Below are 17,365 nucleotides of genomic sequence, written 5' to 3' on the forward strand. Positions count from 1 at the left end.
AATTAGACTTCATGGGGAAATTAAGATGCAAAGAACAGTACCAAGGGAATTGTCCAGACATGGGTTTAACAATGCTGCTCCTGCCCTCCCACAGTAACTTTTAACAAAATTGACTTCATTCCTCTCACAATGTACCTTGCCAAGAAATGGATTTGAATAAAAGGTCCTCATTAGCAATAAAGTTTGGAGGGAAGTGCTGCTTGAAATTTGCTTTCCTGAAGTGCATGCAAGGAAAAGGACTTGGCTGAATTACTATCAGCGTCTGCACAAGCCAGTCCCAGCCTGCTAGTCCTGCTGTGTCAGCTGCTGCTCCCCGGTACTTCAACAGCAACAGAGGAATAAACTTGTAGCATCCATGCATGTATCACCCTGATAGTGAAGCTCAGGATGTCATCCTTCTCTACCAACTGTGGAGCTCACGGTGACTTCAGACCTTCTCAACTGTAGCAAGGCTCTGCAATGTGCTCTGGGAGATGATATGTGAAAACTGACAGAATTATCCAAGGAGGATTAATGCTCAAATCCTTTTTACCCTGTTAGCTTCCGACCAAAATTTAAGGTTTGGGTGATTCTTAAGTGCAGTGGTTATGTGCAGGAAAGTATCAGAATTATTCATCTCAGAAAACTCTGCTGGTATTGAGAGGATTATAACCTTTATGACAGCATAAAATATTTAAGTTTTACTACTGGCAGCACCACTGAACCAATCTGAGAACAATGTCATATCTCAAGCAACTTATGGATCAACACAATTGTAAACTAAATTCCTGTAACATTACCTTTATTAAGCAATCTTAAATTCATGTTTTCAGGCCACAGCTGCACATCTAAAATGGAGTGGCTAGATCAATTTTAAGAAACTTCCATTATAGCACAGTTCTAAGCACTGAGTTTTGAACAAACATGACAAGCTACAGTCCTAGCTCCATGATTTAGTAATCTTTAACAGCTGGAGGGTTCATAGAGTATGGACTACCCTTTTTGCAAATAACATAGCTCCCACTGTGTGCTAGAGGTAAAAAGCAGAATTCAAGATTCCTTGCATTCAAAACTAAAACCAAAACTGGGACAACTGAATTCAATATGAAAATACCAAATGCCTACTGAAGCACTTGCCGTCACTCCTTCAGCCCAACTACAAAGAGTCAAGAACTTGAAGGGCAAAATGTTTAAATCTGATCAATTGGGAGGAGGGACTCCAATACTGTTACATTTAATACACAGAAGAGAAAGATCATTGGAAACAGAGAAAACATAGCTAACCTGAAGGTAAAGTACATTTACAATCAGACTCTAAGATGTTTTGATCCACTAGAAAACTCCCACATGAATATAGTTTCAAAAATTCCTGTCCTAGGTATTGACAATAAAGTCCTAAGACAATGTCATAAGAAGTGCCTCATCTTCAGTATGTTCAGAAACTGGAAGCTAAAAGGCATCAACTGATTCTTCTTCACTCATTTCCTTGATGTGTGCATTTAAGCAGACTGACTTACTCTAATGCAATGCTAGCCATTACCAAGCACATTTTCCTGAGCAGGCACCAAGCACTATGACACCCAGCAAATTCCCAGGACGGCAGGAGCAGTGGGTAGATGCTACAGAGAACCTGGTTGTTTATGGGTATCCACACCCTCCAAGCACTGACCACTGTAAGGCAAAATGCAAGCGCAGAAGCATCAAGATACATCAAGACACATGCACTACTATTTTTCATTTATGTGAAAAAATACATCTATGGGAGTTTTTAATGGATTAAGAGGAAACAGTGGCCACTAAGTTAAAAAGGAAAGGGGAAAGACCCAACTGACTTTTACACCTTGTAATTTATTGTAAAAGCCCGCTGGAAGATAATGTATTGGGACAAATTTGCTGCACCTTGGCTCCATTTTTCTACCTCCTCCTGTGCTTTCATTTCTTTTCAGGATATGCCAGCGCTTTCTTTTCCCTCAAAATCCTTTCACATAACAAAGACCATGCATGCCACCTACCCTTTCATTGCACAAGGACACACTTCAAAGACCTGATTTCTCTGTGTCCATATTCCTGTTTTTTCCTCCACTGGGCAAGAGCTCAGTGGGGTTTCTCTCACTCCTGGCACTAACAACTTGAGCTGGATACTGTTATGTGCCCCTTCCGCCCTCTCTCACTCATAGCCTCTCCTGTCTCTTAGACTTGCTGCTTAGTTGCATCAGAAAATTTTCTACATAGATGGGAACATTTTAAAAAGTGTTAAAGAATGCATGTAACTTTTTCTGATACAGGCACAATTACAAAGATGATTGAAGCTAGAGGTTTCCTCCTTTTGGAGGAAAAAGCTACCTGGTAATAAATGAAAAGGAAAAAAAAAACCAAAATAACCAACTAACCAACCAAGTAACCAACCAACCAACACCCACAAAAACAAATGAAAACAAGGGGGTTTTGCCCCCTTTTTCTCTAGCAAACCCCTGAAAATATTTAGAAGACATAAATCAGCAGTGGATATGGTCATGATAGCTAATCATCCAGTAAGAGACACCATTTTTTTTCACAGCTTATTCCATGGACTGTAACTCAGCAAAAACAGTAAAAGATAATGATACCACAAACACAACCACACTGAAGGAAAAACAGTTCAGTAGTGTACTTGCAAGTCTGGGCATTTATCTTTTTAACACTACCATTAGTACAAACAGTGCATGTGTCTTGACTAGGCTGAGAGTTCAAATCATACTGAAAGAAAAAGAGCTTGAGAATGTAGTTTCAGATAGGCAGCAGAAGAAATGTTTTCTGGTTCTAACCCCCCTTGATGGCTTTCCAAACAAACCAAAAAATTTCTCAGCTTGAAAGTTCACATTACATATTATCAAGTAGGAAATGGCTACATAAACACAGGAAACAGCATAATTGGAGCACAGAACTAATTAAGAAAAAAAACTGATCCAAAATTCAAATATGCCACACTTCACAACATTTTTCATACTACATTATTCTACTGAGTATTCTGGTAGATGTAGATATGTTAGGATATTACAAGTATCCTTACCTTTTTAAACAGTGACCACATGAAACATTCTTTTCCACTTAGAATGAGTAAACAAAGCAAAACCAAATCTTCTTCTATAGGGGGAAATTTCCAATTTAAGGAGTGCAGAAGTGAAGAATCCCTGCTTTTGTGGAGAGTTGCACCACTTTTTAAACTTTTTTGTTCAATGCATTAACATTTACAGAAATTATCTGATTAAGATAAATCCTAGCAAATAAGCAAAAAGCTTTACTCTACAAAAAGCTTATTTTAAACTTTCTAAGACGTTTTTAATTTGCCTGTTAGACCTACTTAACAGTTACCCCAAATCAGTTCCGTATGTTTACTACTTTGTCTCTTTGCTTTTCCAAATCCTGATCTGTAAGTTTTGCGGCCAGGCCTGTTTCCCTCACTGTGCAGATGTCAACAAAACTCTCCAGAGTGGAGTGAATGTTTCCTGAACAGGCCTCCTTGTGAGGTCCATTAGGATGTGAAGGGAAGGTTGGAAATCAATAAAAGAATAAATAAACATTTAACTAATCAAAGTAAGAACTTTCTAACTTACCATGAAAAGTGAAACCAATGTTATTTAATTAGTACAGATTATTCCTTACGGGATGTTGAGCTGCCAAGCTCATCATAACATTTATTTTGAAAAGCTTCATTTGTCAGAAATCCTGAAACTGCCTTTAAATATTCTTTCCTTAAAAAAACAGAAAGTCAAGAGTGCAGAATCCTTCTTCTGATACCAAACATTAAAGCAGATAGACAAGCTGTTCTTTAGTGACAGACTTCTTAAAAGATCAAGAGTGTGATTGCCTGGATGTCATAAGCAACAACTTCTCAGTCTGAAGTAAGAACAAACATCTCAAAATTTAAAGTTTGAAACAAACAAATAAACAAAGTGGAAGTTTAGCAGTGAGATATAAAAATAAGCAAATGGCTAACCCAATAAGGAAGCCAAGATGTTGGCAGGAATGTTTACTGCAGCTAGGATTTTCTTTTAAATTTTTCATATTGCAGAATCTGTCAGAGAATATCAATAAATTTTTCAAATTGCCAGAAATGGTTATATTTGACATAGTGGCTCTGATTTTCTGCAAACAAACAAGCAATAAAAATGGCCAGCTACAGAACTCTCCATAGAAATTTAGATTCCTAAATATGGAAATCAATCTATTTAGAGCCTCTCACAAAATGCTCTTGGGACAAAAGTCATGGGTGAGGATGGTACTCTTAAATTCAACCAGAAAAGCAGATTTGTTAGATTTTGTCCAACTTCTGCCTGTTTCCCATTTTCCCCATAATCCCTACCTCAAAAAAGAGTAAGTCTTTTTGACAAATACAGCATACTCTTAGCCCATTAACATGATGACCACCTTTGAGATAACTTACTGAAAAATACTTAATGACAATCTGATTAACCATGCTCCAGACTAAGAGGGATGCATGGTCACTGAGCAGTAGAAAATACTTACTCTGTTTCTACATTGCATTTTTCAACACTTGGCCTAATCGCAGTTTGTGCTTTAGACGTTTTCCTTGGCAAAGTCTGTTTTCTTTAGTGAAGTATTTCACAATGCAGCTCATCATGAGGAAGTTTCCCTGATGTTCAGCCTAAATTCTCTCCCAAATTCTTCCTGTCAGATGACTGTCTCTTAGGTAGATGATGTAAGCAGCATTCACACTTCCCAGACAAAGAAATAAAAGTTTCAAATCAGAGTGAGAGCTTGAGAAGGTGAACAGTTCAAACTGAAAGGGGTTTTAAGCACTGATCTACCTACTTACTCTTTTAGCAATCAAAGCAATCACTACCATGTGAAGAAAAATTGCCTTATCTGTGGCTAAATGGTGGCTATGGGGACTAAGCAACTGTGTAAGCAGTCACATAACACCTGACTGCTGCTCTTAGTGAAGGTGAGAATTCAAGCAGCCAGGCCAAGTTGTGCTGGTTTACGTCTGGCTGCACTATTTGTGACCATTATGTGCTGCCTTCCAGTATGAAAATTAATTTGCACCTTCACAGACACTGTAAGTCTTCACAGGTCAATGCCACTAACTGCACAAGTGGGGTTAACAGGTCTACTATCTTTTACTATTAGGAATCACTTTGCATTATATTGCACAGCTGCTGTGAAATAAAACACTGAGAAAGGCGGTCTGACAGTTCAGTGCTTTGCTTCTGTGACATGTCCATAGCTTGGATACTGCCACAGTTCTTCTATGTACTATTTGTTACCTCTTCTGTACCAACAAAATCAACCCCCAAAAAGCATTGTTAAAAAAGAGTAACAAGAAGAAGTTGGTGCTGAGGAAATTAGCTATTCAAAGAGATTAATGTAATTAGAAGTTGTATTTTACTTTAACAACTACTTCGTGAATGGATACACCCAGGCATAAAGCCAAAATCAGCTTAGCTGTTTGTAATGGTACTATGCCCAGTAACTGTTAATGTTGAAACTGGAAGTATGTATCCTTTCAGGAAACAAAAACATGCGTATGAACATTTAAGATATATTCTGAAGAAACGTAGGTTAGCCACAGATGCAAACTACTCAGAGGTAAGGGAACTTTTATAGATACAGGATCGATAGAAAACCTTTCCATTTCTCCATACTATTGGCATACGAAGTTTTACTTGGTAGCTGACACACTAAAGAACATTCAGATGTTATTTAAGGCTCAAATGTGGAACACTTATAAATTAGAAGGTTCTGACAGCTGTCAGTGGTCAAAATTCAAAATGAGTATGTTGAGAACAGCACACAAAATTAAGAAAGGAACACAGGACATAGCATAACACAGGCCATGACAAGACATTTAGAGCAAAAGCTCTAGAAATAGTATCAGATTCAGGTTTTTTAGCCTTTTTTTCTGCTCTCAGGCAAATACAACTAACAAAATAAGTCAACTTAGAAAGCTCTCGTCTAGCTTGTAAACAAGTCTCAATATAGTGTAATAGGCAGTTTAGGGGAGAGAAAGGGCTTGCCTGGTTTCTTTAAACTGTGACTCTACTAAAATGTAATTGTGTGTAGCCAAGTGGGCTCAGCTGCAGGGGTCACACCTCCCTGTGTTCCTGCTACATCCTGTGTACCCATCAGGAAAACCAAGTCAAATTTTGCCTCAGTGTGGGAATTACAGATGGTCTCTGCCTGTCACGCAGCTTCCTCACCCCCTCAATAGTATCCCTGGTGAAGAAATGGCCTTTACCCACAGGATGGGAACGCTGGGTCCAGTCTGACAGCAGCTGGGGTAGCACTGCCAAGACTGACAGGACACCCCCAGGAGCGGGGCAGGACAAGCAGCCCTGGCTGACCCCTGTGTGCGGCCACCTCACAGCTCCGGCTGGCCCTGGCCCAGGGCGACTCCGGTCAATGCCAGACCCCACTGCAGGCGTTGGCTGGCCATAGCCCACTCCATACTGACTGTGACACTTGGACCTCAGTGGGAATTTCACATCAACTCCATGAGATCATGTCATCACATGTCACATGACAGCAAATAGGCCAAAATTTTACTGATTTTGACCAAGGCGAATGGACCACCTTCACTTAACCCAGAAAGGAAACATACCTCTATGGTTTGAAAAATAGCTTCCACTAAAGAACAGCTATACAAAGAAGCAGATCTCACAATATTTTAATCCTTAAGGCTACCAGACTCTGTGGCCCCATGCTTCAAAACTTTCCCCAGGACCATGTGACCATGGCTTTCATATTTCTACTTTAATTTCCTTTTAACACTAGAAAAATAATCTCTTTCCTTGACCGCAACTACTTGTAATAGCACAGCTTCAACAAGTATTGCACCAAGAGGTAGATTTGTAGTCATTTATTTTGGTGGTCATGCTAGCTTAAGCAGTTTGCTGATCTTGAAATGCCCCTTCATCCTGTTTTAGACTTCTTCTTCTGTCCTCTGTTACTGTGACACTGAAATGGTCTGTCGCAACATGGTTGAAAAATAACCAGTAAATATCTTGTTTGTTTTGCTTTTAGCCAGGTCAGTTTTGTGAAGTGGGTACATAATAAACTGGCATGGCTGCCAAAAAAACAGAAAAAACAATCTGTTTCAGTCTTAGCTCAAAGCAAAAGCACTTGCTGCAGGAGATACATCCAGGAAAGCTTCTCAAAATAAGAATAACTGAAGCCTCTGCAGACATTTGGAAAGTATAATAAAGGCAACTTAAGTGTTCTGCTAATATTAACACAACATCCTAACAGAGAATACTTATGTAAAACATCTCTGTACGTAACACAGCTGTGAGCCCATGCAGATTACACAGATTGCTCAAGGGAGAATATTTTGCTTCCTTGTGAAAAGGTGGGGGCTTTGGCTGTTTGTTTGGTTTAAATAAAGGCATACTTGTTTCTACACACCCTTTGGTACATAAAGTGCTTGTGTTGTTTTCTGGTTTTAATCACATTTCCCAGGACATTAAATAAGAACATCAAATACAGCGGTTTCGTTCCAGAGATAAGACTAAATGAAAGAAAATTTAAAAAATAAGTTTGTAGGAATGAAGCACCTCTTCTCATACTTCCAGGACAATTGCAGATTAAAAATTTTGCAATTTTTAATATCAAATTAAAAAAAATTTAGAAAGTGGTAGCATACTAGGTAGCAGCATGTTCTGACATGATTACAAGCTAGTAATTGGTAGAGCACATATCCTCTTCTACGACCAACTCCATTCCCTCCCTCTGTAGCCAGAAAATAAATATATGAAACTTAAAGGCCACAAGGTTGGCAGATCGAGAACTCATGTTCTTTTAAAATACTCATTTGAAAGTACAAACAGCTTTCTTTTCTCTGTCAACAGTCATCTGAAAAGACACTTAGTAACTGTGGTGGAAGCAAAAGAACCTAAAAACTAAAATTGCAATTATCACATTTCTGTGAAGACTAAAATGATATTAAAATAAACTCCTTCCAGCCACGCTACTCACAGAATGCTTCTCAAAACTCTGGGAAGTGCTGTCACGCAATCCAATACTACAGGCAGTGAAATGCTCCCATGGAATGAGCATATGGATTGAAAACAAAATAGATTTATAAAATGACAAGTAGCAAGAGGCTTTCCAACTAACCCTTCATTCTGTACTTTTAATGAAGAGAGCATTTCATATCTCTCTTCATGATACTCTTTATAACTGGGAATAGCAAGCAAGTTCATTCTGTGAATGTTCTCACTGAGAAATGCTGCAAGGTAAAGCTGAAGAGAGACCATTTAGAAGGACAGAGAGTGACAGCAGAAGGGGAAATGTCCTTAAACAGAAAGAGGGTAGGTTTAGATAAAATATAGGGAAGAAATTATTTAACTTGAGAGTGGTGAGACATTGGAATAGGTTGCCCAGAGAAACTGTGGATATCCCACCCCCAAAAGTGTTGAAAGCTAGATAGGGCTTTGAGGAATTTGGTCTAGTGGGTGGCCTCCATGCCATAGGAGGGGGGTTAAAGTATGGTCTTTAAGACCCCTTCCAACCCAAACCATTCTCTAATTGTATATACATATGGAAGCAAATACAAATATATGCACCTTCAATACAGAAAGCAGGAGAAACTGTAATTGCTAACAACCAATTACACTAATCTCCTGCAACACACATTGTTTTTTAAAAATAAATAGGTTTTCTTAATTTGCATTTTCTGAAAAAAAAAACCTGAAGAGCAAATACTATACAGACACTGAATTATCAAAGTCTTCTTACTAAGGTTGGAACACTGTTATGTAAGATGGTAAAGGAATGTACATGAATCTTATAAATCCCCTTGTCTCTGCTCCCCTTTGCTTTTCTCTTGAACAATTATCTTATTCCCACTCTCCTGTCTTACTCACAGCCTCTTAGCCCCATCAAGACAGACAAGTGCTCCCTCTTTGATGCCAACTAACCAGCCAAAACAACAGCAGAGATCAACAGGGGAGATCTAGATTTTCACACCTCTTACAAAGTTGTTTACTACAAGAAAATAACCTCGTCACAAATCAACTCTATGATAGCTATCTTGGAAAACAGCAAAAACTGTCTCTAAGAAGAGTCAAATTGCTTTCCTCCTTAACAGTTAGGTTTAAAGGCAATAAAATTATCTAGGCCCAAGCTGAGGAGGACAGGGTGCAAAAGGTTCTGCATATGATCTGCTTCTGCACTCTGGACATTAATATCAACAGGAAACAACTCGTATTTTCAAAAGAAAAAGAAAATCATAGAAAGCTACTAAGAAATACAGAGCAAAACATGAACAGTAGGTTCTCTGTTGACTTAATGATCTGGACATATTCTGAGTTAATAGCATTGTTCTGTCACACCACAGTGACTCCACATGTACCTTTTGCAAAGTTAAAGAAAACATGAACCTATATCTTCAGTCCCAGATAGCAGTTACAGGGATGTGAGAGGGACTAGTTGCAACTGGTTTCTATTGAGATCAGTTGGACCTTTTAAAAATTATCATACTCAAATGTCTCAAGATGACTGTTTTTTCTTCATTTCCACAACAAAAATAATGGAAGAAATTATTTTAAATCATGAAAATTACTGGACAAATTAGAACTAGATTTAAACAAATTAGGAATGTACTAAGTGCACAATTATGGAAGCTGATGCAGTGTTATCAGGAAGAGCCAGCTAATGCTCTGTACTAATAGCAACCACAATTTTATCTCCAAATTGTCTGGCCTAGTATGTGTTCTTTATCTGAGAAAAGTTCAGAAATGCATACAGATGTTATATGTTAAACTACCTTAATGATAACAGAACTTGAACTGTTTATTATTTGGATTTTTTAATTTATTTTTTTTTAACTGAGCACAAATACTAAGAAACACCCACTCAACACATGTATTTTCATACTTAAGTGGTGCAGAGAAAGACAGCAAACAGGATTCCTTCTAACCCAAGACAGAGCAAGGGGGAAAGCTGCACTGAGAATACTCTCTTGACATAAACCCACCAAACGATCATGTTGCAGATTTGCTCTCTAGGAATTCCACATGACAGAAATATGCCAATCACTTCCTGATTTAGTATATAACAGTCACAGACAACATCTGCAGGGAAATGGAGGTACACTTCTAGTATCTTTTTCATAGCAATTATTTAAAGAAATTACTATCTTCTGGATCATAATTCTGGCCCAGAAGGTCTTCATTTTCCTTGTGTGCACTGAAGTGATGGGAAGGAAGTTATAGAAAGTTATTACAAAAGGGATTATTTTTCCAGCTGGCTCACTTCTCCAATTATGTTCACCACACAGTCACACAAACACTTTTACCAGCACAACAGGGAAGATCTTTCCTCAAAAGGTTCAAGAAGTACTCTACAAATATGCAACTTATATGAATACAGAAATACTCTTCTGAGTGTTGCTGAGTGTCCCCCAAGTAACTTCCCAGTTTTGATGGAGAAAGAAGATGGAACACAAGGCTGACTGAGATTTGGGGCAAAGCTGGTTCTGCAAACTGCTAATTAGATAAAATTCTATGAAGCACATTTTCTTCAGTCATTCCAGAGCTAAAACAGCAGAAAATCATGCAATGCTACTGAGTACACTCTTGCTTCGGCAATAGTCTCCAAGTAACATTTTGCAGTGTTTGTCCTGGTTTATTCTTACAATGTAAAACTGACAACTGTATCAGCAAGTTGATTTTAATTTTTGAATTAAAAAAAAAAAAGGAAGAAAAACCTGATTTAAAGGGCTGAAGTGTTAACCTATTGCTGAGGACTAGTTCAAGTGTGCTGAAAGATGTCACTTCAATTAATGAATCACAGGCCTCCAAATAACACTGATCTACTTTGTTTGAATAAAAGCTAATCAAAGACACCTCCTTGCAGTCTCTTCTCATTCTCAGCCTCTAGGTGTTAACCCTCCCTTGTTGCCTTTCTCTGTATTTTTTGTATTCTACGTAATACTTTCTCTCCAGAAGCAAGTATTCAATAAGGCCTCCCCAAAAGGTTTATGAAGGCATGTGACTTGCTTTCAGTAATTTTCCCAATGATTTCTAAAACCTAGCCTGTCAGAGGAGAGTAACCTGATGGTTTAAAAAAGCAAAATTAATTTTTAACAAAACCACTGAAATCAGTATTTTCCTATCTTGCAGAATTTCCCTTACTGAAGACATGAATTTTTTTTGTAATTAATATAAAATATGTTATCTGTTGTACCTGGTACAAAATAGAAGGAAGAAAAGGCAAAAAAAAAAAAAAATAGATAAAGGTAGGTAAAAATATTTTTTATAAGAAAATTAAAAAAATCAGTACTGATTTACTGATCCTTCTTCAATAGAAGCCACAAAGAGATATTTCCAAATTAGTACTCTGATGCACAAACTCAGAAAGTCTTTCCAATAGACTGGTTAACAACACAGCCCATGCTACCTTAATGACTCAATAGGATGTACAGCCATCTAAAGTAGAAGGAAAAACCTCAAACTTGCTAAACCCCGGTGCTTTTAATTAATTTCAAACAGCAAACATGGTAGGGAGAGAGGGAGTAGGAGGAACAACAAAAATAAAGAAACAAAAAGCCAGTCATAACTTCAAAGAAGTCCTTTTATTTGTGTTGTTTTCCTTCACTTACAGTAATACGCTTCCAGTGTTCTTCATGGGACACTCCTACCAAGGAGATTAATTTAAATGCCAAATCTTGCATGAGAGGTGAAAAACATTGAAATCAGTTACCAAGTATATCAAAACACCATCAAACACTATTTTTTTCCAATTTGAGAGAGGCACTATGCAAAACAAAATGCCAGGTATTTGTTCTGCAGTCTCAGGGTGCTGGTATACGCAATGTTATTTTTCCCTTGTATAAACTGAGAAATAAGCTGCCCCTGTGGATAGGAGACTGCTTACTCTTCTGATGGAATCTGTAACACACTTTGCATTATAGGGAAAAGGTTAATTCTGCTCAACAACATGCTGTGCCCTTCAGTATCTGATTTTATGTACCATTCCATGGATAGCTGGTTTTAACAGCTCATTTATTTTTTTTCAAGTGCAGCTTTTGAAACTGAGTGTTTTGATGCTTTCCCTGGAAGCAGACAGCAACAGACCCCTTGTGTGAGGGCAAATACAGAACCACAATGGGAACATCCAGTTAATACAAAAAAGTCCACAAAAATGAGATACTGTCTGAAGATTATTCGATATAAAAAGGCAGACTTTCTAAAGAAAAATATTCATTGCGCATAGTACAAAACTATCCACTTCATAATTTTTATACTATCCCCTGGAGTATTTAATATTGGTCAAGAATCTCACTGATTCATCATGCCAGAGAGAAAATCTCTGGGGCCATTCATCACCTGCCAACAACCCAAAAAAAAAACTTGAATAAATAGCAAGGAATGTAAGAATTAAGAGCCTGTTTCAGTCTTGGATTTAGTAGACTCTCAGAAATAATCAGGGAGCTCCAGCTAGATAACACTGACACTCAAGAGAACTCATTCAGTCCTTTAGACTCATAGGGGATCACCAGTAGCATGAAACAGTCTATCCATACTTATGTCAAAACAGAATAATCCTACAAAAGGAAGTAGCATTTTATTTTACTCCTAGATCATTTGTGTTTGTAATTAACTTTACTAATAATTTCAAATTAATAGGAAGCATAAATAAAATATGAATCTCTAAAATAAAATATATTGCTTATTTAACAAAAAGAATGCAAATTCAGTGAAAAAGGAAGGAAATTATTTTAAGTAAGTTCTCTTGATAACGATTCAAAAATTCACATGGGATTAAATTATAGCATCTCTATTGTTCCCTAATAAACACAAGGAAATAGAGGTCATTATTCTACATCCCTGATGGCTTGCTGCTGAAGTCATTGGAAATACAGCAGGAATGAGTCTGACTTTTTATCCTATTTACAGTACATGTGAAGCCCAAAAGTAGTGCTGTTTGGTTGGGTTTTTTTAAATGCACATTTACCAACAGCACCACTAAATTAACACCGCAACAAAATGACAGATATCAAACCTAAGGCTGTATATCAAAAAATATACCTTGTAAGTTACTTTTTCCTTTATTTTCTTTTGAAGGGGAAATGTGTGGCACATGGGCTCTGGTTTTTCTCACTACTAGTCAATTTTCTAGAATCAAGAAATAAAAGACAAGGATAAAATAAACTGACTTGCAATAATCACATTATTACTGCCAGCAGTAATAATGGCTACAAAGTCTTACAAAACAGAATATTTATGTGATACACAGTTTCATTTAACTTTTTACCTCAGTGTTTTTCCCAATAATACTGCTCATAATGTATTGTTTCATTAACTTCTTAATTAAAAAAAAAATAAAAAAATAGTTCCTTCTGGTTCTTTATTCAGGAAGGGCAGAAGACTTGCTAAACACTTCTCAAACTATTTCCTTGACCATTGGAAACACATAATTTATATAGTCAGTGGACTATAAGCACTCCAACATTGTGTTCACCAAGACAAAAATATAATTTGATTTATGAAGAATTTAATAGGCATTAGACGAGAAATAAATTGTTTACATAAATATATACTTTTCATATTCAAGTCTGATTAATGAACTTACAGGTAGGCTCATGATTTAATAAAATAAAGTCCAAGGCAGGGAAACAAGGCCATTGTTAATATTGCATTAATTGCAATTGGCATGCAAAATTAATATCTGTAATTCCATATTCTCATACATCCTGCATTCACTGATACAATAGTGCCTTTCACTATCACGTGCTACAAGAATTAAAAGGAAGTTGAAAGTAGTATGATGAAGTGCATCCAAAAATAGCCACAACATTTTATAGCTATTTTTCTCCAAGCCTTCTACAAAATGTCAGAAAGAACAAGCATTTTTTCAATAACTTTTGCATGTTTTCTCTTTTTATGAAGAAAATCAAATTTTAAAGACCTGCATGCCATGTCTCAAAATTTCCCATCAGCTGAGAATTTTGTTTAATATTGTCACTAAGATGCAAATTGGCTGACTTAAAGTGCTTCAAGCAGAGAAATCTACGTGTATGCATAATGCTCCAAACTTCCTCAGAAACAAGCAAAAGTGCTCTAAAGATTCCACAGTTAAATTACAAATTTGTCAAGCAAAAGACTTATACTAGCAATCTGCTTGGCACACTGATCCTCACAGGGACCTCTGGATTCTATGACAACATGTAGAAAACTGCAGTAAGAGACTGGGGAATAAAAAACCCACATATTTGACAAAGGTGAAAATTTTACTCCAGTAATAATTAAACAAATTCCACCAACAAGCAGCTCAAACATTTTAGACCTAGAGAAATTCTAAGTTTGATACATTCTCGCATGCAAACATAACTACCACAAAAAACCTGTGTATCTTCATTGTTCTCTTTCTGGACAGAGAATGAGAACTGAATGAGGTTATTCCAAACTGAGCAAAAAAAGCTGGATACAAATGACTTCTCACCAAGAGCAGCTTCTCCCTACATGAAGACCCTACAGGGACCCACGCTGGAGCAGCCTGTTCCTGAAGGACTCAATCCTGTGGAAAGGATCAATGGTGGAGCAGGTCATGAAGAACTGCAACCCATGGGAAGGACTCACGTTGGAGAAGTTCATGGAGACTGTCCCCCAAGGGAGGGACCAGTACTGCAGCAAGGGAAGAGCATGAGGAGGAAGGAGGTGCAGCCCTCATTCCCTGCTCTCCTGTGCCCCCCTGGCAGGGAGGAAGCAAAGAACTGGGATTAAAGTAAAGCCTCAAAAGAAGGGAGGGGAAGGAGAAGTTTCTTTAAGATTTGATTTTGTTTCTGATTACCCTACTCCGATTTGATTATCATTAAATTAAACAGATTTCCCCCCAGGCTGAGTCTGGTTTTCTCATGACAGTGATTGCCAAATGATGTCTCCCTGCTTATCTCACCCCATGAGCCTTCCCTTGTATTTTCTCTCCCCTGCCCAGATGAGGAGGGCAGTGACAGAGCAGCTTTGGTGGGCACTAATCCAGCCCGGGTCAATTTACCACACTCAGCTATACAGTCCATGCATTCCCAGGGAAATCATATTGATATAGAACAAAACTTATCATTCCATCTTTTTACACTTAATAGTATTAATATTTTTTCCTTCTTTTAGGCTAAAGGCCTTCCTACATCTTTTACAAAAACACTATATGGCAAGATCAAATTATGAACCAAAGAGAGGCTATAAACTTCTAAAAATGAAAATGGTAGTGACTCACTTCTCTGAGGGAAAAAAAAAGAGGGAAAAAAAAGAGAGAGAAAATAATAGGAAATTATCTGTACATATTATGAATGACTAACAATTTTGAAAAATAATACCCTCACCTATTCGTTACTTTTTTTTCTAATAGTTATCTCATAACAATCTTTAACTTAAACTGGAAAGTTATTAATTTAAAAACATTTAACTAAGGAGTTAATAAGTGTTCTTCTAACCAACTTTTGAGGTGGTAAGTGTAGAACAGTCACCTCACTCTTCCAGCTACCCAGGAAAAAATATTTTGCATGAAGCAAAAAAAAAAATTATACTTTTATACATTTAAGTGATATTAGCTATGCAATGGTACCAAATAAATGTTATGACTTTGCCATTTTAAAATATTTATCAAAACAGAAATAGTGGGAGAGCAATTCTACAGCTATTTATTTCAGGATAAGACAACTTCATATAAACTTCTTTCTAAATTAGTAAATTTGTTCCAATCTGAGTCATAAAAACCTTACCTCAATGTTCTAAGCACCCATAAGAGGAAGGAAAATGAGGACAAACATCTTTGGATGGTTTAGAGCTAATTAAACTTTCACTATATTTAAAAATCCCCCTACTGATGTTTATTCTTAGCTCACTCCTTTATTCATTATTGACTCCCAAGGAAGGACAAAAATAGCTTCACTGCTTACCTGGATATTTTTTATTTTTTAAATAGTTGCATAAAAATACACTTAAAACTTCTTTAACAAAGCTATATTTGAATAGAAAATAGAAATATAAAAATCAAAGCAAACAGCAGATTCAAATGGCATAAGGACACCATATCAATGGATGACTCTGGCAAGTCTGATCCATAATGTATTCTTCAAGAGTTTCTCTCGGGTGATGAATTTGCTTTCTCTTCTTATCACTTACTTATCATATTCTTGGATTACTAACATACATTCACTGGATAACACTCAAGAGTATTTCATTAAATATAAATACAGATCTACATCTCCAATATTAGCTTTTTGCAGGAAGGGAAAGGTAGCATTCAAAGTTTATTTTGGGTCAGGGAGAAGGGAGGTAGGAAATGGAGAGAAAACAATTTTTAAATCAACACAAAAGTTTTTGGTTGAACAGTTTATTAAAAATTGCTGTAGTTTGTGCTAGTACATTTCTGCCTTTGCATAAGAATTCCAAATAATTCTTATGATATATTTAGCCTCTGCTACACACAAAAAAATTTTTAAAAAATCACTTCAGGGAGAATAGAAAAAAGTGTACTATTTTATTCAAGGAGATGTCCAGTGCCAGATTGCTGCCAGCAAACTTACCAGTCGTCTTCTCTCCTCTTCAACAGCAATCAGGAGCCGAGCAAACTCCTTCAATGACTGGGCTGAAAGGAAAACAAAGAAAAAGAACATTCTGATTAAAATGGGATTTTAAGATCAGGTGAGTCTGTTATCTGGATTGAAGCTACAGTGATAAAATATTGCTCTTACACTGCACTGTAATCACTAGCCATAAATGAGACACACTGAAGCAGGCAGCAGGGCAAGAGCAAAGAAAAAGAACCGAAGTCTTAAGAGTCATATGTTTTTTAAAAATAATTTTTTTAATGGAATGAAACATGGAAAAGATGGAAACATGGAAAGATCAGTCTCAAAATAGAAAAATTCTGCTTTCAGCCACAAAATTCACTTTAGCATACTAGAAGCAGAAAGAAAATGCCAAGAAAATAATTGAGTTTCTCCCACTAAGGTGGGAGAACAAGCATTTGTAAGAACTATGAAAAATATTTGGGTAAATATTTGAAACAGCATTTTAGAAGAAATGCCAAGTGTTTAGATTTAACATCTCTTTGGCTTTATGTTTTACAAGGACAAGGTCTCAGGTGACCCAAACAGATGATTGATTTATAAGCTTTGAATTCTGTTACAACTGTGACAGACTCTTTGCCCAAAACTCTTTTCAAATAGAAGTCAAAGGGCTGAAGCAGAGGCAATTGAAACATAATACAAGAATTAACCCCTAAAAGAGGGCAAGAAAGAGGAAAACACTCTGAAAACTCTTAACACTTTATTCTCATGTAAGCATGTGGTACAAACCTGTCCAGAAAAATCTTTCTTTCCATTTATATTACTTTCTCAAGGGCATAGGAGTTACTCAGATTCGGCATCACAGTCCCATAC

General features: G+C 36.9%; 1 protein-coding gene across 1 annotated transcript in view; it reads right to left on the bottom strand.

Annotated features, from left to right (window-relative positions):
* ARHGAP42 (Rho GTPase activating protein 42) overlaps window positions 1-17,365 on the bottom strand; it is a 142,513-nt gene that overhangs the window by 76,550 nt on the left and 48,598 nt on the right. The window contains exon 3 of the mRNA XM_086882022.1: window positions 16,508-16,569. Coding sequence (XP_086738148.1) covers window positions 16,508-16,569 — 62 coding nt within the window. The remainder of the gene's footprint in view (window positions 1-16,507; window positions 16,570-17,365) is intronic.

This window comes from Cyanistes caeruleus, chromosome 3, assembly GCF_971803275.1.
Source record: "Cyanistes caeruleus chromosome 3, bCyaCae1.hap1.1, whole genome shotgun sequence".
Lineage (NCBI taxonomy): Eukaryota > Metazoa > Chordata > Aves > Passeriformes > Paridae > Cyanistes > Cyanistes caeruleus.